The 25,536-nt window shown below is 45.8% G+C and overlaps 1 protein-coding gene across 7 annotated transcripts; it reads right to left on the bottom strand.

Annotated features, from left to right (window-relative positions):
• Nucleotides 1-162: 162 nt before the first annotated feature.
• LOC142011040 (NACHT, LRR and PYD domains-containing protein 3-like) lies at nt 163-25,088 on the bottom strand. Of its 7 annotated transcripts, none has more exons than XM_074989843.1 (15): nt 24,913-25,088; nt 22,478-22,667; nt 21,248-21,358; nt 19,216-19,340; nt 14,422-14,721; nt 13,695-13,736; nt 11,129-12,812; nt 9,849-10,001; nt 8,977-9,150; nt 8,604-8,762; nt 6,304-6,414; nt 3,655-3,825; nt 2,628-2,795; nt 1,374-1,544; nt 163-756 (listed from the first exon to the last, which is right to left on the bottom strand). In XM_074989843.1, the coding sequence occupies exons 5-15, from the start codon at nt 14,696-14,698 to the stop codon at nt 573-575; spliced, it is 3,294 nt and encodes a 1,097-aa protein (XP_074845944.1). In that variant the 5' UTR covers nt 14,699-14,721; nt 19,216-19,340; nt 21,248-21,358; nt 22,478-22,667; nt 24,913-25,088; the 3' UTR covers nt 163-572. The 7 variants fall into 7 exon arrangements, with proteins under 7 accessions (XP_074845944.1, XP_074845949.1, XP_074845946.1 ...); XM_074989848.1 differs by having other exon boundaries at nt 19,280-19,340; XM_074989845.1 differs by lacking the exon at nt 21,248-21,358.
• Nucleotides 25,089-25,536: the final 448 nt, after the last annotated feature.

Here is a 25,536-nt window from a genome sequence, read left to right as displayed (position 1 = left end):
CAATTTTGGGCCTCGTATCAGAGAGGTAGCCATGTTAGTCTGTATCCACAAAAACAACAAGAAGTCCTGTGGCACCTTATAGACTAACAGATATTTCTGAGCATAAGCTTTCATGGGTAAAGACCCGCTTCATCAGATGCATACCTAGCAAGATGAAGCAGGTCTTTGCCCACGAAAGCTTACGCTCCAAAATATCTGTTAGTCTATAAGGAGCCACAGGACTTCTTGTTAATTATGGGACTGTGTGGTTGTGTTTCCTCTTGCCCCATCATCTTTATGCCATTCACATCAGAGAAGTCAAGGGCTGGGTGAACACAGAAACTGTAACTCTCACATCCTTAAAGGTGCTCCGTTGAGGCTCGTGGGCAGAGAAGTATAGGGAGCAGTTGCACTGCTGCAGCCGGTGTTGCACCTTGTTGAGTGTGTAGGGAATTTACTGTAAACATCCCAGTGGTTTCATTCTGTCCCCTTCCTTAGCACCGTGTTCATGTAACATACGGAAGTTCCCGCACTCTGCATGTACCTTTACAGCTGAGAATGGAGTATTCAGTGCAGCACCTGAAATTCAGAAGTCAGTGTTCCGCCACCTCCTCCTCCTCCTCCTTATGATACTTTTCCCATGCGCTATAGATGCGGGCTTTGGCGGAGGAGGAGAAATTATTATTATCCAAGCACAGGTATTTCAGAGATGCTGTAGTTTTAATGAGTTGGATGAGCTCCTGCTCACTGTTGTTAGTGATGTCATTGTTTTCAAGGCTACATAACAGGGAGAAAGAAGAAAACTTTCCAAACTCTCTGATTCTAACTGCTGCCTGAAATCCCTGAAACCATCATGAAAATGAAGAATTACAGGGTGCATTACGGTTTTGTAAACAATGCACCCAGGACTCTTTGTGGCAGGGCTGGGGATTTTACGGCCCATGGGCTGGATTCAGCCTCTGGCTTACTTTGATTTGGCCCATGGCAAGTCTATGCACTGGAGTGCGAGGGCTGGCTGGCCAGACTTTGGGGCTAAGCCCTGAGCTTTGGTTCGTCCAGCTCCCCTGACTTGGACTACCAATGTAGCAGGCCCCATTGTGAGGAGAATCTCCAAGCCTCAGCAGGCTCCCCACCCCCACGAGCAGGAGTGCAAGTGGAACTCCGACACCCCAAGTTGAGTGTGAGTGAGATGACTGGGGTTTGGAGTTTTTTGCTTTTCACTTGGGGACCAGGCCAGTGAGTTTGATGGGGATGTTTGTTTAGTTGCTTCTCACTTGTTTATGGCCCCCATCTGATCTTAGTGTGGGTCAATGTCCCTGACCCAGAAAAGGTTCCCCTCCTCTACTTTATGGCACAAGAAAGTGAAAAAGAGAAGGAATGGAGAGTGCACGTACATTAGCTTCTCAAGATGTCTTTCCTTATCTTTCAGGGCACAGCACAAGACTTTCACTCCACCATCTCCAAGGTCATTAAAGCTCAGATCAAGACATATCAGGGTGTTCTTCTTGGAGAAAAGAGAGATGATGGCAGGGACGCAGCCTTCTGTGAGGGCAGCACTTGATAAACTGAAATAACCATGAAAGAAAAGTTGGACTGATGTGTGTCTTCTACTCGGGTCATGGAGGAGAGAATAGAGAAACGTTCCACTCTACGTTGCCTCCCACAGCCTATCCTGACCAGGCCCGATCCCAAGAACTCTTTTGCCAGCATGTGGGAGGTAGTCCTGGCCAGCAGACAGCTCCCTGGGAACACACTGCATTCTGTGTTGCCCATCCATCTGGTCCTCTATTCCTCAGAGTTCAACCCCAGTCCAGCAAACATTCAGTGTAAACACTACCTAACCCACAGCAGGGACTCTCCCATGGCTGTAGTTAATCCACAGCCCTGCTAGGTGATAGTGAGGTTGATGGAAAAATCCTTCCATTGACCACATACTCTCTACACTTGGGTGTGGTGGGCTTAGCTACACTGCTCAGGAGGGTTGATTTTCAGACCCTGGAGACATATAGTTAAGCTGACAATTTTCTAGTGTAGACCAGCCTACAAATACCTGATGTGATGGAGTGGGGGATACCTGTGTGTATGTGAGTGGCTCACAGAGGGTGTGGGTCTTCTGCTGAGGGTAACCTTGATGACCAGGTAACACCTTTGTACTGCAGACAAAGGAGGAGGTGGAGCCTGAGGGGTTTGAATTGGAACTGGGAGTTGGGAAGCAGTTAGTCTGGGCTGAGGGAGAGAGAGACAAGGGAGGGGGCAAGGCCCCGGTTCTGGGGGCCCCTCGGGGCCTCCTCTCCCCAACATGGATTGGACTGGCTGTCTCTGCCTGCTGTACTGACTCCTCTGTACGATGCTGTGTCCTGTCGGCTAATAAACCTGCTGTTTTCCTGCTGAGTGAGAGACTCTCCTGCCTGCGGACAGGGTGCAGAGCTTGGGGGACCCCAGAACCCCATCACACCTGCCTAACTTGACCATCAACAGCCGTCTCATGTAAATGTTGTTAAAGTTAAGCACATGAGTAAATGTCTGCAAGACCAGTGCCTATGTTAGTAACTGTGCTGTGACACCAGTGGATTCCACCATAAGCATAAGTTTCAGTGCCCTGTTTTCCATATCAATAGTTATACCAGAGCATCTCTTTCCGACTGTACCTCAGTTTTTCTAGGCTGCAGGCTTTACTCTTCAAGCATGCTGCAAGTATTTTGACGCTTTCATCCCCCACGGGATTGCCCTGCAAGTCCAAGGAGATGGCCACGTTGCAGAAGAACAGTGAGCAGATGTTAGCAATGCTCTCTTGGGTTATGTTGTTAGAGCGAAGGCTTTAAAAACAAAGATACCAATAGAAAAAATTAAACAAGGCCTGGACTGAAAGGGCTACAACCAGCCACATAGTCCAGATTCCCAACTGTAGAGAGATGACTGATGTAGCAGATATTTTGTATTTACGTGGACTTGTAGCTTTTAGACCCCCATAACCAACTCCCTGGATTTCTCTTTGGCTACAGATACACTAGAAGCATCTGTAGACAGATGTTTCTGTTGGAAGAGATTTTCTGACAAAACATCTGTCGACAGAGTGCTGCCAAACAACGAAGTGAATCAAAAGAGCGATACACTGTTGACAGAATGGCTGGACTGCCCAGCTGCTCTCTTGACAAAACAGCCAACTGGAAGCACAGCAGACAGGGCTGCCCAATATCCTGGAAGCCCTGTCCGTTGACAGAAGGCCCTCCAGAGCCTCCACACAGCTCTTTTGTTGACAGAATCTGTCAACAAAGGTGCTCTTCCTCATCTAGAAGAGGCACAAGGTTGTCAATTGAAGTGCCAGTGCCAAGTTTTGTCAACAGACTGTCAACAAAATGCATTTTGTGTGTGGGTGTGAGGCAAGTTTTGTTGACAAAACTCTGGTTTTGTCAAGAAAACTTGCTAGGGTAGCCATGGCCCTTGTGAACAATTCAGAGTAATTCCCACTGGCCAGTATTATTGTGTAAGACTTCCCTGAAAGTCAAATAGTGGGGCTAAAACCTTGGCTAGTGTGAAATTCAGCCTTCAGAAGCATCTAGTAGAGGCCACTGTCACAGACAGGATAATGAACCAGAGAACTGGTCTGGTCCTGGCAATTCTGGCTGACTCCTATGTTCCCAACCAGGAAGACACCTTAGATAAGTTTCTGCTGACCTCAGTGACTGAAGCTGATATTGCGCACTGTTCAGATTTTCACATAGTGTTTTCATCCGCTCATCATCAATGGAATTTTCATCCAGGTACAGGGCTAGAGGAGTGAATGTGGAGGTGACCCACATGGTCAGGTTAAGAAAATGCTCTTCAGGGAGACAGGTGAGGACAGCACTAGTGGAAAAAGCAGATGTTAACAATAAAAGCTGTAACACAAAATAAAAATGACACTTTTCCTACTGGTAGCACTTCCCACTTGATTTCTAAGCACTCTGCCTAAGTGCCTACCAGCTGGGGAAACAAAGGCACAAAGCAGGGAAGGCCAAAATATTCAAAAGTGGCCACTTCTTTTGGGTATCAAACTCGGAACACTTAGAGCTGGATTTTCAGAGCAGCTAAGTGTCTGCAGCTCTCATTCACATCAGCTGGAGTTATATACCTGAAAAGCAAACATGATTCTGGGATGCATCAATAGAAGTGCTGTGAGCAAGATGTGAGAAGTAATAATTTCACACTACTCTGTATGGATTAGGCCTCAGATGGAGAAGTATGTCCAATTCTGGGCACTACATTTAAAGAAAGGTGTGGAGAAACCAAGAGGATCCAGACAAGAGCAACTGAAATGATTAAAGAATTAGAAAATATGACCTATGAGGGAAGATTAAAAGAATTGGATTTGTTTACTTTAAAACAGAAAAGCCTTAGAGGAGACATGATTGCAGCTGTCAAGTACCTAATAGGGTGTTACAAGGAGAAGGGAGGAAAATCATTGTCCTTAGCCTCTGATGACAGGAGAAGAAGCAAGGAGCTTAAATTACAGCAAGAGAGGTTTAGGCTGGACATTAGGAAAAATTTCCTGTCAGGGTGGCTGAGCACTAGAATAAATTGCCTACAGTGGTTGTAGAATCTCCATCATTGGAGATATTTAAGATAAATGTCTAACGGGGATGATCTAGAACAGGATGGTGCTTGTTCCTGCCATGAGGGCAAGGGACTTGACTTGATGACCTCTCCAGGTCCCTTCCAGTTCTAGTATACTATGATTCTATGATTCTATGCATTTGACAAAGCGGGTCTTTGCCCATGAAAGCTTATGCTCCAAAATATCTGTTAGTCTACAAGGTGCCACAGGACTTCTTATGATTCTACAGGCATTCAGCTCCTCTGAAAAACAGGCTCATAAGGATCTCAATCTAAGCACCCAAAACCTGAGCATCCAATAATTATAGGACTCTTCTGAATATCTTGGCATAAGTGAAAGTCCACAGTCACACAGAAAGTAGCAGAGTCAGGAAGAGAAACCTCAGAGGAACAGCCAACAAGATGCATTATCCTCCTTCAAGGTTGTGTACAGATTGGCCTTCCCTTGTCTCCTTTCCCTCCACCTTAACCAATTAAACTACTTTTGTTCACCCACCTCAGTCACCTCCATGTCGTTCACCTTCCCTGAGCTCATGCTAGGCCCTTGCCCTTTCTCCACTTTCAAGTCCCTTTTAAAACACACCAGCTACGCTGCTCTTAGCCAGAGGTGGGAAAAGTACTCAAGAGTTACTTGAGTAAACATGCAGCTGCCCTCACGGGGTGGTGGAGGTATGTACATAAGTACATGTCCCGGTGTCCCTCTAGAAAACTGCTTGAGTAAAAGAGTACACACACACACACATCCCATCTTGATTGTACTCAAGTACCCAGAAGTGAAAGCAGCTGCACTTTTACTCAAGTAACTTTTTGGGTACTTTTTTCACCTCTGCTTTTGGCAAATCTTAATTATTTGTATAGAAAATCCATTTTGTTGTCCCCATGGTCTGATCTCTAAGGACTTGTCTGCCCTAAGGCTGTGAGTGATTTGGGACAGGAGCTGTCCCTGCTTGTATGTCCAGAAAGCACCTAGCTCAAGAGCTAGAGAATAATGTATTTTTTGGTTCATTGGCATTTCCAAAAAAACTGAAAAAAAAAAACCAGTTTCAGATAGAGACAAAAATAAAAGTTTTAGAAAACAGAAAAGGCAAAAAAAAATTCAGGTTCAACAATTATTTCTAATTTCATTCAGCCCCAAAGGAAACCTTTTGTTTTGTGTTTGAGCATTCAACATATTTTGAAAAATTGTATTAAAGGGAAATCTGAATTGAAAAAGTTGTTTTAAACCAAAAAAATTACACATTTTGCTTAGAAACTGGAGAAACAAAAGATGTCAAAATGAACTGGTGAAATGTTTGTGTCCCAGATCTGTATTTTATGCCACACAGAAAAAGTTTTGTTCAAACAGTTTTTCCCAGCTCTACCCAGAACAGCGCGGGCACTGCCACAAACATAAAAACAGTAACAAAATCTGACCATGAAAATAACAGTACAAACACTTTTGATTTCTTTTCAGCCATTCTTTTAGTTATGGGATTGAACCGCAAAATTTGGATCTAGATATTCCCAAAGCTTGTGGAACTGAAGATCCTGGGTTTAGGTTTGATTTAACATAGCGATGGGGACAAACCATGAAGTTTGCCACAAGGTCTGAAATTCCTTGAAGTTCATACCTTAGTTTTGATTTGAGTCCTCCTATAGTTTATTTTTTCCCTTTACAACAGCATATCATTTATTATACTGCACTAACAAAAATATTTAAAAGAGCCATGAAAAGGGGAATGGCATATTTACATGCTGTCTTCCTTCTGTTTTTCTCTCATTTTCCTTATTAAAAATGGCCATGGAAACCACTTGTTCTGTGCCTCATTCTCTCTCTTCTCATTCTTCTTTTTCTTTTGGAATCTGGATAAAAAAAATGAAAAAGTTTACACCTTTAGAAAGGAGGTGTTATAAGAGTTACTCCATGACTTCTCAATTTATTCTTCCACAGTGATTTCCATATCAATTAACCACTCTGAGAAAACTTGGTGAAAAGGGCAGTAACGATGCCATAAGTTTATCAACTATTCCTAATAATTACACCGTTACATTGACTTAAGTTACAAATCTAAGCAAGCTCAGTGTCTGAAAATCCCAGGATATGTTTGTTGCCTCTGTGTATACAACTCCCAAAATCTCATTGCCCCTTTCCATCAGACGACATTGCAAACTCATGTCTAAATTGCTCTCCTTTCCCTTGCAAGTCGTTTTTAGCATTATAATATTTCTCTCTCATTGAAGGTCAGTTTTAGGTTACTGCCACCCCGCCCAATGTATTAATTTACATTTATTCAAAAAACCACCTTGACAAGAGACACAGAGCATTTTGTGGCAAAGCCAGAGACAAAGCATCAGTGAAGAGACTGCATTTGTTGAGTCACTGTTAACGCATCTCCAGAAGCTATCCACAATGCTTGTAATGACCACTCTGCTCCCTGTTTTGATCTCTGTGCTCTGAATCCAGCTACACAGGCTTTCAAAACTCCATGAGTGCTGACGTGCCTCAGCATGGAGAGTTCACATGGCCACTGCCCAGTGGAGCATGCTGGCTCCTGACTGCAAACCCACTCATTTCTGGACTACAGGGGAGCGGTAGACTATCTTGGTCTGTGGGAAGAGGAAGCTGTGAGAGCATTCATAGGGAATCACAGAATCATTAATATGGAGGCCTGCTCTCTCCAGCTCTAGGAATACTGTGGACGGCAGGCATGCGTGTGTACGGAGATCTCTGTGCAGAGCCAGAGGGGAGTGGGAAGGGGATGCAAAAGCAAACCCTTTCCAAAGCTCCCTGTAGCCAGCTGCACAGCGGAATGGCTGCCCACAATACACTGCTCTCTGTGTCGATGCAAGAGCTGCTAGTGTAGATGCACTCTGCCGACCCGAGGACGTACAATAGCAGTTTAATTAAAGCAGTGGCTTTATGTTGGCATATCTTGTGCTGACAAAACTGTGCAGCATAGACACGGCCTGAGCAAATGGATACAAATGGAGTATGAGAGACACTCGTCTCCTCTTCCCGCACCTCCTGTTCTTTCTATTTATTCTGTAGCATTTTCCCGTGCCAGTTCCTTTTTTTCCTTTCTTTGGGAATTAAATGAGTTCCAGAGTCTCACAGAGCATGGAGATCTGGAACTTAATGGGGATGGCCATGGCAAAGTTGGCCAAGACAAAGCAGAAATTTATTGCCCTGATTTGACTCTGAAAAAATAGGCAAGGGTGGGTGAGGACAGTAGAGGTTGGGCTGATCAGGGCAGGAGTACGTTGTATTGTGAAAAGAGGGATATGTATGTTGAACCTTGTGAATTGGCACTGCTACCGGTAGTGGGGTGGCTGCCCCACTCCAGCAAGGAAAGGTTTAAAAGCAGGTCAGAGGGAGCCTGTGCAAACTTGGCCAATTAGAGGAAGGGAGAAGTCAACCAATCAGGGCCAGGCTGGATTTTATAAAAAGTTGCAGGGCTGACAGGTGCTCAGGCTTGCCCTGGCCAAGGACAGGCTCTCAGAGAGCTATGGAGGGCCGCACATGGGACAAAGCATTGCTGAGCATATAACAGGGCAGTGAGTGCACTGGCTAACCACTGCCAGACTGCAGGTCTTGAGATAAGATCTGAGTGGGTGCAAGGGTCATGGACAAGTGGCCCAGGGTGTGTCAGCATTAAGAGAGGAGAGAAGGAGAACAGGATATGGGTACCACCAGTGTGTCCTTGGCTTGGAACCCAGAATACTGGGGCCTGGATTCTTCCCCAGCCTTGCACTGCACTTGGCAATGAAGGAGTGTAGCTCCTATGCAGGCTGAGACCTGCCCCTGAGGCAAGAGGCTAGACTTTGGGGCCATAGTTGGCCACAGCAGTAGATGCATGGACTGAGGATTGCAATATCCTTGGAAGCAGGGAGAACAGAGTGGTGGGATGAGAACACATAAATCCTCTATAAAGAAAATCCCTATGACATTGCTTTATTAAAGCTAGACTCACTTCTGGAGGTCCCAGTGACACTTCCCCATACTACATATTATTACAGTAAGAGACAATGAAGAAGAATCAATTAAAACATACCTGTTGCCACTCTTCTCCTCATCCTTTGCCAAATATCCGAAGTGTATTTCATCCCCATCATACCTTCGGAATAAGAGGAATCGTCTCGGCCTATGGTGAGTAGCCAGATGTTGGCAGATGTCCTGGAATGCCTTCAGTCTTGGGTTTTCAATGTTGAAGCTTGGTAGAAAATAAAATTGAATCAAATCTTCTGTAAATACCTTCCAGACCCTCACTAGATGATCCGTCTCTGTCCCAAAATATGAAATTGATATAAACGAATGCATATAATCAGGAAGGACCTGGCTTACCTTCTGTGAAAGGAAGGATATGGCAAGTCACCTGAGAAATGGTGAGTCTGTCTGATAACTTGAAATGATAAATATCCATTTACCCCACTGATTCCAGTCTGCAGGCTGAGTCCAGAAGACTGTTCTTCAGGCCATTTACGAATGCTTCCCCTCCCTTAATCCCATTCACATCAAGGGTGACTATGCCGGGGTGAACTGGAATGATACGGTCACAAATTGCAACAGCAGCATCTTCAGGAAGATTATCTAAAGTTATTCTGTAAACAGAATGAGATCGCCTTACTTAGACATTCTGAAAGAGTTGAAAAATGAGAAATGTTCAGAGGAAACCCAGCATGGTCTCCATCTGGATAGCAAGAAATGGAACAGTTTTACAGCTCAGAGGTGGCCTTGTAAAGAAATAGGAAGGAGAAAAGAATTGGGCTAGTAGTCTTTTCTAAAAAATATATTTGATACAGAGAAGAAGCCCATGTTAGCTGTGTCTACATATGCCCCCCTCCATTCAGAGGCAGCATGTTAATGAGGCACTTTGAAAGATGCTAATGAGGTGCTGACATGAATATGCAGAGCCTCATTAGCATAATGGCAGCCACACGCTACTTGCAAGTGCCACTTTCGGAATGCATGCTGCCCATGTAGACGGGGGTCTTTCGAAAGGACCCCCTGACTTTGAAAGCTCCTTCTTCCTAAAACCAAATAGGCTAGGCTAGGTCCTACTGTCCACTACTGACCTGGATAGTACCCTGCTGCCAGCTTCTCTTTCAACACTCTTTTCATCATATATCAAAAGGAGCACAACTGTCCTGCTCTGGCTGCCTTTTACATAAATATTATATTATTCTACAGTCACTGTTCAAAGCCATACAGTGTATATGAGCCATACTGCAGTGTTTGTCACTACCATGCTCGTTCTAGATTGTCTCACGGAGTGAGCAAGACAAATAGTTCTATTTACGTGCAAGGGTCCCCTTCACAGCTTGCTTCCACTGCAAAGTAGATTCCATCTTCTTCTTCATATGCCACATGCAGTTTGGTCATTGTAAGCCTTTGTAAAAGATGAGCATACACCTCGTGTAGCGTACACAGTGAGATCCCAGAGGCACTCAAACTATAGGGAGAAGAACATATTTAGATGTATTAATATCTGTACAGAAGTCAACAGGAGTAGATGCACTACTAATCAGAAACACCTTTTGGCAGAGGGACAAACGTTACTGTAGAAATGACTGCAATGGACTTCAATGGAGTATTGGTCTATGGTACAATATATAGTAAATGCAGAAAACATCACAATGCAGGAGCACTGCAGAGTATGTAGTTTATTATGTAACAACTGGATCTGGTCTAAGCTGAGAGACTGAGGAGCTGGTGATACCCCATGATGAGACTGGAAGAGTTAGGAGTCCTGATTGGGGTAATGGATTGTGTGGGGAAGGAAATGGAACTTGGGGGTTACCGAGAAGGAGCAGGAGGCCAGGCACGGGAGCTGCAGTGCTTGTTGGGATTTGGGAAGAGAGAAAGGTAAGGCAAAGAAGGAAAGAAGGAGGATTTGGTTGTGTTGGACTAGGATGAAGGATGAGCAGTGAAGACATGAAAGAGAAGAAGAGGCAGATACCTGAATATACTTGGATAAGGGTCTCAGTATGAAGCTCTTTGAAGAGTGACTGAAAGTAATAGGCAGGCTTTAAATGAGTATGTCTGCAGTGCAGCTGGGAGTGCCCCCAGGTCAACAGGCACGTACTCACTCTCCACCAGCTGGCATGCCAAAAGTCACAAGATGGGCATTGGGACATGGGCACTGGCATGGGCTAGTCCTGAAAGGATGGACCAGCGGAGCAGTGGCTGGGATGCCTAGTGCACACCACCACAGCAATGTCGACCTGGCTAATGTTAGCACAGGAGCTCGAGTGGAGCTAGCGTCTTGTCTCAATAGTCCTAGCTCCAAGGTGGACATACCCCAGGAGTCCGAATGCGGTCAGTGCTGCTTAACTGCCAGCCATGAAAAATCACCTTATGCTGTGGGGTTCCTTGCTGGCTCCTGTGTGACACCAAGTAACAAGAAATTTTCATGCCAAATTTTTCCCTAAGTTTCACCTTTTTTATGTTATTGCGCCTGATTCTGACAGCCATGTAACTCCACTAGCTTCTGTGAAGTTTATTCTGGCTCACACTGAGACAAGTGAGATCAGAATTTCATGGACTCGGCTGAAGTTGAGTCATATTGATGGTACTCACTTTATCTGTCTGCATTTCCTTAGCAATGGAAGCAGTTTGCTCATGTGTCTCTCTTTCAGACTGCTCAGTTTCACCCGCCTGAATTCCCTGGCATGCTGCATGCAGTACAGTATCACTTGTTGGTCATCCTGCCCTAAATTGTTCTCCTGGAAGACCAATTCCTTGACCTCCTCCAAAGCACTTATGACAAACTTCTCATCCTGAATTTCAAACAAACAATGCAACAGCTCCAAGAGGAAACGGCTCTGCTTTTCCTGCTCCTGGCAAATAAGGAGCGCCTTCTTAGTCCATTTCAGCAGCTCATCCTTTGAGATGCCCATGTCAGTTTCATAGTATTTTTTCAAGGGCTTTAATGACTTATCATTGTTCAGTCCAAACAGAAAGCGAACGGTTATGATCAAATGGCTTTTCTTCTCCATCAAGGCTTCTTCCAAGAGCTCCAAAGCTGCCTTCTTGTTCCAGAAAGTGAACAAAGCAGCAAAGAGCTCCTGCACAGTCAAATGGACGAAGCTATAGATGGTTTCCACAAAAATGTCGCCCTGCAGTAATTCTGTAAGAAAAGTTGATGGACCTTTGGACACCTCCAAGTTACACTTTCTCAGGGTGCTTTCATCAAACAACACTTTCTGGCCCCTCACACCGTCATACGCCAATGATCCAAGATTATGAAAAAGGTTTTGTGTGGAGGTCTGTGAGCGACCATGGGACTGCAGTAAAGTGACCACAAAATAGGTAAATATTTGGGTGGTTGTGTTCACATTCTGAACTACTTCTTCACTATCCCTCAGCTGAAGGCTCAAGGTTGTACAGACTATCCAGCAGATGAGGGGGATGAAACACATGGTGAACACGACATCATTTTCTTGGATTTGACTGTAGGCAATGGCTGCTTTCTCTTCATCTTTGAAGAACTTCTTGAAAAACTCCTTTCTGTCTTCCTCCAAGAAGCCCATGATCTCCACCCACAGGTCAGCTTTCATTTGGGCCTCCAACATTTCTACAGCCAAGGGCCTGGTTGTGATAAGAAGGCACGCTTCTGAAAGGCTCTTGCTGCTGAGAAGGCTTTCTATCAAAGCGGCTGATGTTGAGTGAAGCGTGTCCAAATCACAGAATAAGCTTTTACTTTTATCACAATCCTCAGGAAACCTGAGTTCATCAAAGCCATCGATGATGAACAAGACTTTGTGTGGGCACGACAAAATTTCCCCTAACTCTGGTTTTGGATGTCCCCAGTTTTGTAAAATCAACTGAGCTAGGCTCAGTTTTCCTGTTATTTGGTTCAGTTCCCTGCAGCTCCAATGAAAAATATAATCAAATCTGTCCTGGTAAAGCCTCCCAGATGACCAGTCATACATAATTTTGCCCACAGTAGCAGTTTTCCCAATCCCTGCGATTCCTTGTAAGATCACTTTTCTGGTTATTGTGCCATCCAACAATGTGTCAAAAAGATTTTCCACATTAACATGGTGGTCCTCAAAGCTGTTTGGCTTCCTCATGATCTCCATATGTCTTTTCCCTCTAGACAGGAGCTCATGCTCTTTATCTTCTACCTGATGCTGTTTTTTCACTATAAAGAGCTTTGTGTAGCGATCTTCCAAAGACACCCATTCTCCAGGCCTGGAATTATAATCCTTCACTCGTCGAAATTTTTCCTTCACAAAAGCCACATAGTTTGCTCGGTGGTCTGAAAAAAAAAAAAAAAAAAAAAACCGAAGAGAACAATTTACCAGTCTTCTAGTCTATGTAAATAACTATCCTTAACTATATCAATATGACAGGAACAGTCCTTTTTAGAGAATCTTTTATAGCAAAGATGGCCTGAGCTGCAAAGTTCAGATCTGGATCATATCTCCTTGCAGTTCAAAGATCTTCACAAAATCCATTTCAGGTTTACACCTAGACAAACTGTACTGTACAGACTGAACCCCTCTCGTCTGGCACTCTCAGGACCTGACCGTTGCCAAACAAGAGAATTTGTCGGACTGTGGGAGGTCAATATTGTCTAGCGCACCACCAACACTTTCACTGCTTACTGGGCTCTTAGGAGACATTTGGGGTAAATTACAGCTAAATAACAGCACAAAACAGTGAGAGCCAGGATTGGTGGCTGTAAACAAACTTTATGGGACCATGAGAAACTTGGCCACATCCATGATAACTGGTCAACCAGCTAACTAAAATCACGCCAGATTATGGATGTTGCCGGACGAAAGAATTCTGGATTAGAGAGGTTCAACCTGTACTAGTACCTGGCATGTTGGGCCCAGGGGAGTTCTCTTAGAAAAGAGCCATTTTGTTTCCACTGAACAACTGCACTCTAGGAGGAAATTTCAGTTTAAGCAGACTTGGGATCTGCATACTTTTAGGCATTTTGACCTTCCATTTTACTTTATTGTAAATGGAGTTGCACTCAATTCAAGTACATTTCAAGCATGTTCCATTGTATTTCGTAGCAATCTTTTCGCCCTTTATCATCAAAACAAAACTAGAATTTTTAGAAGATTGCTACTCAAGTAACTTTTCAAGAATATGAGCTAGTGCACAAACTGCTGGAGCAAAGACTTACCCACATCAGGGGGGCTTACAGCAACACATCTTGTTTTCCACACTGAAAGAAAAGACACATTTCATCCCATCTTGATTCCTGGAGGATGTGCTGTCAGCAGCATATATGACAGGTATCTATGATGTCTATAATGATACAGATATATGGGCCCAGAGCCTCAGCTGTGTTTAACAAATACACAGTGCAATCTAGCAAGGAGTTTGAAGGTGGCCTTAAGGGCCAGTATGACAACTGGGAGCTGTCAGGGTACAAAGAAGCCCCATCCCCTTCTTTCGCTAGCAGCCAGGAGCAGAAGTTGCCTTGGAGCCACTACTGAATTCTCTCTAGGTTCTGGTACCTCCCTCTTCACCACAGAACTTTCTGGTGGTGCACTGAGATTCCTAAAATCTCCTGACTGTGGTTTGTTCCACCTCTCATCCTCCCTCCAGGGGATGGAGGGGGGAGTGTGTGAGGGTGTGGGCAGTACTGGATGTGCAATGGATCATTCTGCTTTGGGGGATTTGTTTATTAAACACAGACACTGCTATGTGTTTCTATTGGAGAAAGCAAGGCTCTGTGCCCCTGGAGGATCGCCCTACACCAGGACAAGCTTGTGTGCTTTAGGGCCTTTTTGCACCAGGATTGTAATGCCAAGGGGCTGGGCTAAAACACAGAATCCAGCTCATGCCTTTCATCTCTATTTATATCTGCAGACAGGGGCTCTATACCCATCCTCATCACCACTCACCTTCAGCTGACTTTCTTCGCAACTTTTCAGCCAGATCCTTATCATTGATTTGATTCAAAACGTTTATCACCACCTCCACAGCATACTCCTCTTGGTAGTAACTCACCAGCAGACCAACCATGTCGGTGGCATCGGCTTTCTCCAGCTGTCCCCTGGGAATGTTTGCATAGCCCTTCTTTAGTTCAATGTCATTAAGTTTCCATTTAAACTTCTTTTGCTGCCCCTCTACCAGCTCCTCCAAGATCGTCAGCAGGATGTCTTGGCACGTTTCTGTCATTGCCCCCAAGGCAAGTCAGTTGCCTTTAAGAAAATAAAGTAATTGAAAACTCCCCAAGGCACAATGTTTGACCTAGCAAGGCTACAGCCATTCTGATGACTCATATTAGAAATCAACAAGCACTAGCACAGATAAACTTGATATTTGAGGCCAGATCTTGAGTTGGCATAAATCTCTGCAGCACTGTGGCAGGACCAGACCCACCTATTATCCTATAGATGACTCATTTTTAGATTCATACATACAGTGAAGAGGGTATTATGGGTCACCTGTGGAACCAGAGGATCAGTTGCCATGAGGATAGGTCTTTAAAGTTAGAACTAGAATGGGAAATTTGAGGATTACTTGAAGGGACTTCTCAATACACAGAGTTGCTTCTTGTAGGAGGGGCCCTTAATGCAGGCTTCTCTGTGTTAAAAATTGGGGGGTAGTAGGTCTGGCAGTCTTTCTGCTGGTCCTATGTAGTGCACATCTCCAGAGGGAAAAAAACAAAACAAAACAAAACCAAACCAAAACCCCAAAGATCCACAGCAGCTAATCTCTGAGCCTGGCTCAACTGGTTTAAGGGATTTGGGATTCACGTAGCAGGGTTGAAAATCAGGTTGAAAATAGCAGTGCAGATGCCTGAAGTCACTGTGGAGCCTGGGCTCCAACACCCGGAAAGGGGCTTGAAGGCCAGGCTCCAACACAAGTATACACAACTTTTTTTTTCTGCACAGAAATACTTTTACTTGCTGCCAAACAATGAACCACCAAGTCAAGTACACCCAGACCTCAGATGGTGCCATCAGAAATGGGAAACCTGAGTGGTTCAGGAATCTCTGTAGTATGCCATTTATGTGAGATACAAAAAAATTGGGAAGCCCAGGAACATTAGAAATGAGCATGATCCAACCAGATCTGCTAGGCCCCAGCCCGCAAAGGAGGTCAAGCCCAAGGGGGACTCTTTCAAAAGGAGAACTAATTTATAGCACCAGGTTGACATGCTATCTGAATCAATTGTCTTATACAGGTTGAACCTCTGTAATTTTTTTAAGTGGGAGATGCACATCTCCTGGGGTTGGAAAGGGACCTCAGGAGGTCATCTAGTCCCCTGCCCTCTTAGCAGCACCAAGCACCCTCCCTAACATCTATTTTCCCCAATGCCTAAATGGCCTCCACAAGGATTGAACTCAACCCTAGGTTTAGTAGGCCAATGCTCAAACCACAGAGCTATCCCTCCCCCCCAGCTAATGTTCTCTAGTCCTGCAACATCTGTAATCCAGCATAATTTTAGCTAGCTGGATGACCACTTATCACGGGTGTGGCCACGTGTCCCATGGTCCATAAAGTTTGCTCCCAGCCACCAGACCTGGCTCTCAGTGTTCTGTGCTGTTATTTAGCTGCACTTTACCCTTAATTGCCTTCTAAGAGCTAATTAAGCTGTGGAAATGCTGGCAATGTGCTAGAAAATATTGACCCTTTTCTGGTAAATTCTCTCATTTGGCACCGGTCAAGTCTTAAGGGTGCTGGATGAGAGAACTTCAACCTTTCCATCCTTATGGGGAGAACAGTGTGATCTAGTGTTACTGCCTGAGTCTGCGAGTCAGGAGACCTGACCTTTAGTCGAGATTCTCCTATTGGCTGACAGGGGGCCCTGGGCCAGTCAGACGAATGCTCTGCACTGACATCTATAAAATGGAGATACTAACCCTCCCCTACCTTTGTAAAGTGCTTTGAGAATTTTGGTTGAGAAGCTCTGTGTATAAGTGCAAGTGTGGGGACTAAAGATACGATTCTGTCACAGAGGTCACAGATTCTGTGACTGTCCAGGACCTCCAGGATACTTTTCAGGGTAGTGCTGGCGCAGCTGTCAGCCCTGGCCCTGCTGCAGCAGTGAGCAGCTGGGATTGGGTCAGGCCCAGGGCGCTGGAGCAGCAGCCAGGCTGGAGCCGCTGGCCAATGGTCAGCCCCAGGGCCACCAAGGCAGAGACCCACCAGGCTGCTGTAGCAGTGGGACAGCCCAGGGTCCTTCGGGTAAGTCAAATTGAGATGAGCCAACTGCTCCTAGCCCTGTGCTAGTGTGTGTATGTGGTCAAGTGAGGCACCCATGGAAAAAAAAGTGGGTGCTCCACAACGATCAAGCAGCCCCCTATCAATGCCCCTCCTCCCCCTGGGCCTCCTGCTGACAGGTGGGCCCCACGGATCAACACCTCCTCCCCGCTTCCAGCCCCTACCACCTGAAGCAGATCAGCTGTTTTGCAGCACCAGGAGTTGCTGGGAGAGAGTGGGGACAAGCCAGGGAAGGGCATGCTTGAGGGTGGGGGTGGAACTGGATGGGAAGAGCCAGGACAGAGATAGGGCTTTGGGGAAAGGACGGATATAGAAGTGGGAGCTGGGCAGAGCCAGAGGGGAGAACCCCTGGCAGATGAAAAACACAGGCTGGTTTGCCCCGGGCCTGGCATCCACTCAGGACGACCCTGCCTCTGGAGTTGTGACCCCAGGGCTGAAGCAGGAGCTGGAGTGGGTGACCCATCCCCTTCACCCACCACCTTTGGGCTGGAGTAGCAATGGGACAAGGGAGAGTTAGGTTGGTGACTAGGAAGAACTTTCTTCCAAGCAGGATAGTTAGCACTGGAGTGCACTTCCAAGGGACAGTGTGGAATCCTCTTCCTTGGAGATTTTTAGGAACATGCTGGACTGCTATCTGTCAGATATGGTCCTGGTTTATTTGATCCTGCCTCAGCCCAGCGGGCTGGACTTGCAGGCCTCTTGAGGTTTCGCTCAGCCCTCCATTTCTATGACTCTGATCAGAGAAGCCTGGTTTCACTTTGGGTTGTATGCCCCAAGATAAATCACCAGTACTTTGGGCTCAGGGTTTATTTTATCTGAACCACCAGTCCTGTGGCCTCAGACCAAGTTCTGATTTTGCCCTGTCTCTGTAAGAAAGAAACGAGGCAGTGCTGAATTCTTACTATCCAGGGGGAGCCTTGATCTTTCTTTTAAAAATATGTTGGGGATTGGAGGAGGAAAAAATCACTGCTGAGCTATACAGAGAGTTTCATATACAATTGACTGGAGAGAACCAGTAAGTGCATCCAAGAAGTGTGTTCTCAGCCCTGGAAACAGTTCCAGATGCAAGTGAAACTTGCCAGCATAGCAACAGTAGGGCTCTATTTCCTCAAAGTGATGACACTGAAGACACATTTGCCTCTCATGCTGCTGGTAATCAGGTGTAACTCCACTGAAGTTAATGAGTTACCTCAGTGTAAAACCCCTAGGGCACAGATAGAAGAGTCAGGTCCAGTGTGTTTCAGACCCTAAGTTTTTGGCAGATAGTTCAGTGGTGGGAAAGGCCAAAAGTGAAATATCTATTAATCTCCAAGGCAAACCCTTACTTTTAGAGTGTTGTTAAGATGAATAAATGTGACCGTTTCCTAAATTTCAAACAACTAGCAGATTTAAAGCAGGTAACAGTAAAAATAATTATTCATTGAAATAGAAGAGGGATCTTAAAGTGGGTGAAAGAGTTAAAAACCTTAAGGAACCCACTTTATTTTCCATCTGTGCCCCTCAGCAGCCAAGCTGTATCTTTGTCCTCGTAGTCTAGAAAAGAATGCTGCGCGTGCAATATTAGAGGGCCGAGAAGCTAGAGCACAGCTATGCACAGGCCTCCGAAGCAGGTCTGAGGGGAGGGATCTATGTCCTCTCCATAGAAGGGGGTGGCTTTTGGGGACTCCATGGTGGCCACCCAAGTCCTCCTACGGACAGGAGGAGGATTACCTGGCACAGGGTGTGGCAGCAGGCAGCTGTAGCAGCAGTGGGGGGGTCACCTCCCCTCACCCTGCCCTCCACTCACCCCACGATGTGAGTGGCAGCCTGCTCTGCTGCATGCTCCCAGCCTGCTGAGCCCTGCTTCTCTGCAAGCAGCTAGGAGCACAGGCCATTTCCTGCTACTGCAAAGGAGTGGGGGGCTCAGAGAGCCGGGAGGATGTAGCAGAGCAGAACAGGCTGCTGCTCACATTGTGTGGTGAGTGCAGGGGTTCAAGGTGAAGCACTTCTCTACTGCTGCAGCCACCTACTGTGGCTGGGCTCTGCCCCATGTAATCTTCAGCCAGGCTGGTCTGGGAAGGGTAAGGGGCAGGGTGGGGGTCAGGGCAGGCTCCAGGCACACCTCCACCCCCACAATGGCCATGGGAAGGACAGGAGGTTGGAGAAGGATATATTGGCCAAAATCCACCTAGAAACAGCATAACAGGATGAGGGTTACAGCACCCTCAAGGCCATACCTCTGAGTTGGAGGCGATTTGGTTACCCAACTCACCCTGCATGGCTCACAATCCCATTTGTTTGAGCTGGGCTCAGGGACCAAAAAAAATCCATGAAATACAACAATCTTCTTCCCTGCCTTCTCTCTGCACTCTGTCCCAAAGATTCTGAGTGAAATAAATTCTTCAGACTTTCGACAGAATTAACCTAATTCATCCCCAAACTGTTTTCAGAATAATTGCTACAGTCACTGTCACCAGATATATTACCTCTTGCTGTTGTGCTGTATATCCTCCACCTAGGAAAGAAGCAGCCCTGTTCTGTTTTACACACCTGCTGCAGCATTTGTCATGAGACCAGAAGAACAGTGACATCCAGCCAGTTTAGAGAAGGCCTAGAAAATGGATATTTACCACATCAGAGATTTAAAAAGAAACCAAAAACAAACAAAAAAAAACATTTACAATCTTTAATGCAGAAGGTAGAGCTGGTCTCAAAGCAAAACCTCAGATCCAAACAATCCCTAAGTGTTTAGAGGCCTAGCTGAATGTAACCACAGGCCGCAGGTCTCTGTAGTAATGAGAGGGCCTGACAATCAGGCTTGGCATAAGGCTGGACTGAATCAAAACCCTGGATCTGAACACCCACATAAGCTGAAGAGGTTTGGATCTGCAGCTGAACTTTGTAGCTCGAACCCATCTTCAATTTTAACCTCCTGTACAAGTTACTGGTGCTGTTAAACACAGAAAGCCCAGCACCTATTCAAGGACACATGTGCTACAGCTTGGGAAAGTCCCTAACTTCACCAAAATATCTGGACTTGTTGTTTTTGCAGACACAGACTAACACTGCTACCCCTCTGATAACTTCAATAAGTGCACCAAAGCTAGAAACTTAATTCTGCTTCTGCATTTCTCACCTTCTCAAGGGAACGAGGAGTCTAGCCAGGCCTAGAAAAGCTCAAACTCTGCTTCTCTAAAGGACCTTCAGGATGTAAGGAGCATTGGAAGAAAAATATGAGCTTTCAGCCTCTCTTCTCTACTTGGTTCTCATCTCCTGTCTGTACCTTTAGAACTTCTTCAGCATTGAGGTGCAGGTGAAATCCTCTCTCGGCCCAAACAAAGCTTTCTCTGTAAGCCTCCGTCCAACATCAGTAAGTTTATTTTAATGTTTTAACCCCACCCCTCGCTCCGAGTCTGTTTTCCTTTTCCTTCCAGTTCAGTTTCACTTTCAAGCCCTGCACCGCCTGCTGGCTGCTTTCTGAACTCTGAAAAGCCTTTTGTCAGCTGCACATCAGACTCTGTTTATTGCAAATGTAGTTTGTGGCTGGTTACAAATGTTAGCAATTTTGAGCCAAGGGGCAGCTTCATACTGGGGATTTTGCTTAGTTTCCTTCCCTGAAGATCCTATAGTTAATAGACTGGGGGCCAGAAGACCTCCTCCTGAAGAGCCCTGGGAGAGAAGGTGCTGTCAGGAGACTGCACACTCTTACCCACAGATTGCAAAAGGTAGGTAGGCATGGTTAGGATAGGTGTAGTCTACCTCTGAGGTACCCTGTGTGACACAGTGAGGGAGAGGGATGAGGTCATGAACAGCTTTTCCCTGAGGGTGTGGTGAAAGCTAGCCCAGCCAGCAAGAAAAAGGATTAGGGGGCCAAAGCACCTGACCTGTGAGGAGAGGGTGAGAGATTTGGGTTTATTTAATTTGCAGAAAAGAAGACTGAGGGGTGATTTGATAGCAGCCTTCAACTTCCTAAAAGGGGGCTCAAAAGGGATGGAGAGAGGCTGTTCTCAATGGTGACTGATGGCATAACAATGGTCTGTAGTTACAGAGGGAGAGGTGTAGGTTAGATATTAGGAAAAACTATTTCACCAGGAAGGTGGTGAAGCACTGGAATGTGTTACCTAGAGAGTTGGTGGAATCTCCATCCCTAGAGGTTTTTAAGTCCCATCTTGACATAGTCATGACTGGGATGATTTAGATGGGATTGATCCTGCTTTAGGCAGGGGGCTGGACTAGATGACATCCTGAGGTTCCTTCCAGCCCTAGAATTCTATATTACATAGTTTCCCTAGCTAACAACCATACTTGTTAGAATTATAAATAATACAGTCCCAAACGACCATGGCACCTGGAACCGAGGAGGGATTTGGAGCGTGTTTATGGACTGCTGTTACAGGGCAGCTGTGCATAAGAGTAGCAGACTGAACAAACATAGTTTGTCTTCATGCTGAGATTTTTATTTATGTTTTTCTTTTTGGTAAATGAGAACAAGACACAATAGCTCCTCTCTCTTCTCACCTTCGCAGGGTGCCATTAGAAAAACACCGGCTTGTGTTTTTCTGTCCAGGAGAACTGACTGACCAGTCAGTGTACCGGTCAAAGCCATCCTCTAGCCCAGTAGTTGGCAACCTGTCAAAGAAGAAGAGACTTTTTTCTTTCCCCTCACTTTTTTTGGGAGGGTGGGGGGTGAAGTGGGGTGGAGGGATTAGTCTTTGACCAAAATACTTTGAGATCTGCACCACATGCAAAACTCTGGGTTGGTGCAGTAGATTGGGGTGCAGGAGGGAGTAAGGGGTATGAGCTCTGGGGGTAAATATGGTGGAGAAGGGCTCCAGGCCAGGGAAAAGATTGGAAAGCAGGTGGGGGTAACAAACCTGGGAGGAAGTTTAGTGCAGGAGGGGGCTCTGGAACAGGGGCGGGATTAGGGTGTTGAAGGGAATGTTAGATGTAGGCTCTGACTGGGAGATGCTTACCACAGGCAGCTCCCAGCTACCATTTCAGGAAGTCTGCCTGTATGCCAGGGCCCCATGCTACTCCCAGTAGTGGTCAGCTGCTGGCACATTTCTGTGCACCTGTTGCTGGGGACAGCAGGTCTCTGTGCCTGCAAGCACCACACACACAGCAGTGAGGCTGCTGCTAGAGAAGTGCATGGAGCAGCTTCCTCCCCAACCTTGCCAGGGATGTGCCAGCAGCCAGCTGCTTCTGGGAGCGGTGTGGGGCCAATGCACGTAGGCAGCCTTCCCAAGCCCCGCAGGACTTGGGTTGTTTTTAGAAATTAAATGTGTCAGAAAACCTCTGCTGACAAGGGAGCAGCCCAAGAGCTACAGTTTGCCACGCGTGACTCGAGTTGCAGTGTGCCCACCCCTGCTCCACCCAATTACACTTACACTCATTCTTCTTCCTCCTCCCCCATCTTGCAACTGCGTCCTGAAACTAAAATGAACGCTCCCTGCATCAATTCTGCAGTTGTTTCGTCCATGCTGCTCTCTCATCTTGGTTTGCTCAGTAGCACTCAACAAGTTCATCTTAGATTAAAGAGCAAGGCCCTTTTTCAACAACAGCTTCTAACCCCTCTCTCAGGTCCCCTTTTCTGCTGGGGAATTCGCCATACTCCTCATGCTAACTTCAGGCCACCTGGCCAGAACCAGCTTCTGAGAGCTTGGCCAGTTTCTTGCTCATATACATTGTTCTGCCATGGCAGTGTCACCAAGGAAAATGAGACAAAGAAGCACACAAGTGGTTACTCACCTTGTACATTAACTAAGGTTCTTTGACATGTCTCTCACACGGATGCACCATGCTAGGTGTGCTTGTGTGACTTGAGCCTTTGATCAGAAATTTCTCATGGCAGTGCCTGTTCAGCCCTGGTATTTGAGAGACTAAAGCAAGGCCTTCTTTAGAATCCCTTTTCTCCAATTCACTGTGAAATGGTGGAGAACTAGGATAAAATTGAGATGAAGCTGTCAGTACTGGGAGAATTTCCTTAATGTTCCCCATACTGAAAATATGTTGGAGACAAGGTGAGCCAGGCACCTGAGATACAGCCAGGTCTCAGGGAGAACAAAGCTTGCAATACCGAGCATGCTGTTGGTACCAAGTCCACACCCTGCACCAAAGTGATAGGGAGTGAGGGAGTGGATAGTACTGAATTTCAACCATCTCAGGGGAAATGGAAGTGTGGTAGGAACCCAAGTGGAGTTCTTCACTTCTGACTGAACAGAAAAGAAAGTGTTCTTGTCTGTTCAGTCCACTAATGGTACCAATCAGGGTTTCCCAAACTTTATACAGTTGGGACCTGGGTTTTTTTCCAGTACCTTTTTTGTGGCCCAAAAATATAAACACATAAAAAATGAAAAATGAATAACTTTTCACTGTTTATTATTTATTCCCAATAATAGTACATAGAGATAATTTGTATATTTTCTAAGGACCGGTATATTCCACCCCCCGCCCAAGGACTGGTACTGGGCCACAGACCACACTTTGGGAAACACTGGTACCGCTGATCCACCAGGTGCAAGACTTTGCAGTCTTCGGCCATGTCTACACTAGCCAAAAACTTTGAAATGGCCATTTCGAAGTTTACTAATGAAGCACTGAAATACATATCAGTGCCTCATTAGCATGCGGGCGGCCACGGCACTTCGAAATTGACGCGGCTTGGTGCCGCGTGGCTCGTGCAGACGGGGCTCCTTTTCGAAAGGACCCCAGCTACTTCGAAGTCCCCTTATTCCCATCTGCTCATAGGAATAAGGAGACTTCGAAGTAGGCGGGGTCCTTTCGAAAAGGAGCCCCGTCTGGACGAGCCGTGAGGGGGTGAGCCGCGTCAATTTCGAACTGCCACGGCTGCCTACATGCTAATGAGGCGCTGAATATGTATTTCAGCACTTCATTAGTAAACTTCAAAATGGCCATTTGCATTTGCATGGGCTAGTGTAGATATGGCCTTTCAGTTTAATTATGCTATCAGTAACTGCCAAGTGAGCAGCCTTGTGGGTACCAGATTAGAGAAAAGGTTTCTGATGTTGCTGGGTGCGGCGGAGGTCGTGTGCGCGCGTGTAGGTATATGTTCTCCCTTGAATGCCTAAGAGAACATCTTTGGAGATTTTATGGGTGGCAGCTTGGATCATCCTCAAGCCTTCAATAAGTGCATCTTGGAGACAGTGGAAGCAGCTGACTTGCCAGACTGGATCAGAAGCTGGGTGCAGCAAACTATCGTGAATAGTCAAAGATTTACCTGCCTGTTTTTTCTGGCTCTAGATGTCTACAGATAGAAGTTACGCTTCTGGGCAATGGCAGACTCCCTAAAGCAGTGGATGTATTGACAATATCCGTTGCTCACCAGGCTTGCCTTCCAGCACTACAGCCATTTCAAACCAGGAAAACAGATCATAACCTCCCAATGAACTGGAACCATCTATAGCTATATGCAACCCCCACACCACCTGTGTGTGGTGTTCTGTCCTAGCTAGAGGCACTGAGAGCACTTAGAGCAATTAATGAGTCTGTTACAGCCTTAAGTAGGGCACACACAGCTTTTAGCTCATGCAGTAGAACCTCATTGCATTGAGGTCCCATGTTCAATCCCACATGCCATTGACCAGGATGTGTCAGTATTTCAAGCCAGGTCTTGTCCAGGATTTCCTCAGCCAGAAGTATGTAATCCACACACCTCCTGGGTGTGGTTTTCTGTTCCACAAATTGGCACAGAGCTAAAGCTAGGGCAGTTTCATTAGTATCTAAGGAAGCAGGTAACTTTTAGCACACAGTTTTACGCATTTGGCTCCAGAGATCCCAAGGTTGATGCCACTACTGATGACTACAGTCTGTCAGTGTTATGTACATACAATTTTTTTCACAAAACTAGAAATCTAAAGACCACCATTACTTACTAATTACTAGCTAATGCTAATAACTACTATACAAAGTAGTAGAATAAAATAGTTGAGGTAAAATTCCACATGATCAAGTGCCAAAGGTCCACCTCAGGCTGAGGCAGCTGAAAAGCAACTCAGGCCAATTTGACCATGCAGACCTATGTAACAGTGGCACAGGGCATGAGACCAAGTAGCACATGGGCACAGAATGAAATCCCCAATCAAAGGCAGAGGTGGATCAAGCATGCCTAGAAGTGGAGCACTCTAGGGATCCCACTTGAGGAAGAAAATAAACTAATCACTTGCCTCACGGTAACTGCTTCTCGTTCAGAGCTGAAGCAGCACACTTTATGTTTGAGAAGCAAAGATCAGCTGCTGAGAGGTTCAGAGCAGGAAACATTCACGTCTTGGTATCCCTGAGCAACAGAAAAGTTGTGGTAAATCACCCAACAGAAGGAAAAAAAAAAAGGAGACCCAGTAGATTAGTGCTCAAATGAGAGAGCCTACACTGGACTAGAAGCCAGTCCAGTACATGAACCATCAGGCTAAGATAGTCTCAAGTTTCCCTGTCAGGAGTGAATGCCTCTGACGTCAACCCTACTACAGAACATTCCAACCATCAGTGCCTGCACATAACAAATATACATGTACTTTCTCAAAAGGACATTCTAAATTCCATTGGCCCAGAAAATTAAGAGCCAACTGATTTTAACTGCATGAATTTCCTCCTGCAAGCAATACAGAGAGAAGCAAAAGCTCAGTTTTAAAGCAGCATTGTAGTCTGATTTAATATTGCAGTTCCACATACAAGAGGAACCCCTCTCATCGAGCACCCTTGGGACCTGACCAGTGCTGGACAAGAGAATTTTCTGGATTACAGGAGGTCAATATTGTCCAGTACATTACCAACCCTTTCATTGCTTACAGGGC

The sequence above is a fragment of the Carettochelys insculpta genome, chromosome 3 (assembly GCF_033958435.1).
Source record: "Carettochelys insculpta isolate YL-2023 chromosome 3, ASM3395843v1, whole genome shotgun sequence".
In the NCBI taxonomy this organism is placed as follows: Eukaryota; Metazoa; Chordata; order Testudines; family Carettochelyidae; genus Carettochelys; species Carettochelys insculpta.
Note: the sequence above shows the minus strand (reverse complement) of the source record. Positions and strands in the feature narration are given on the sequence as shown.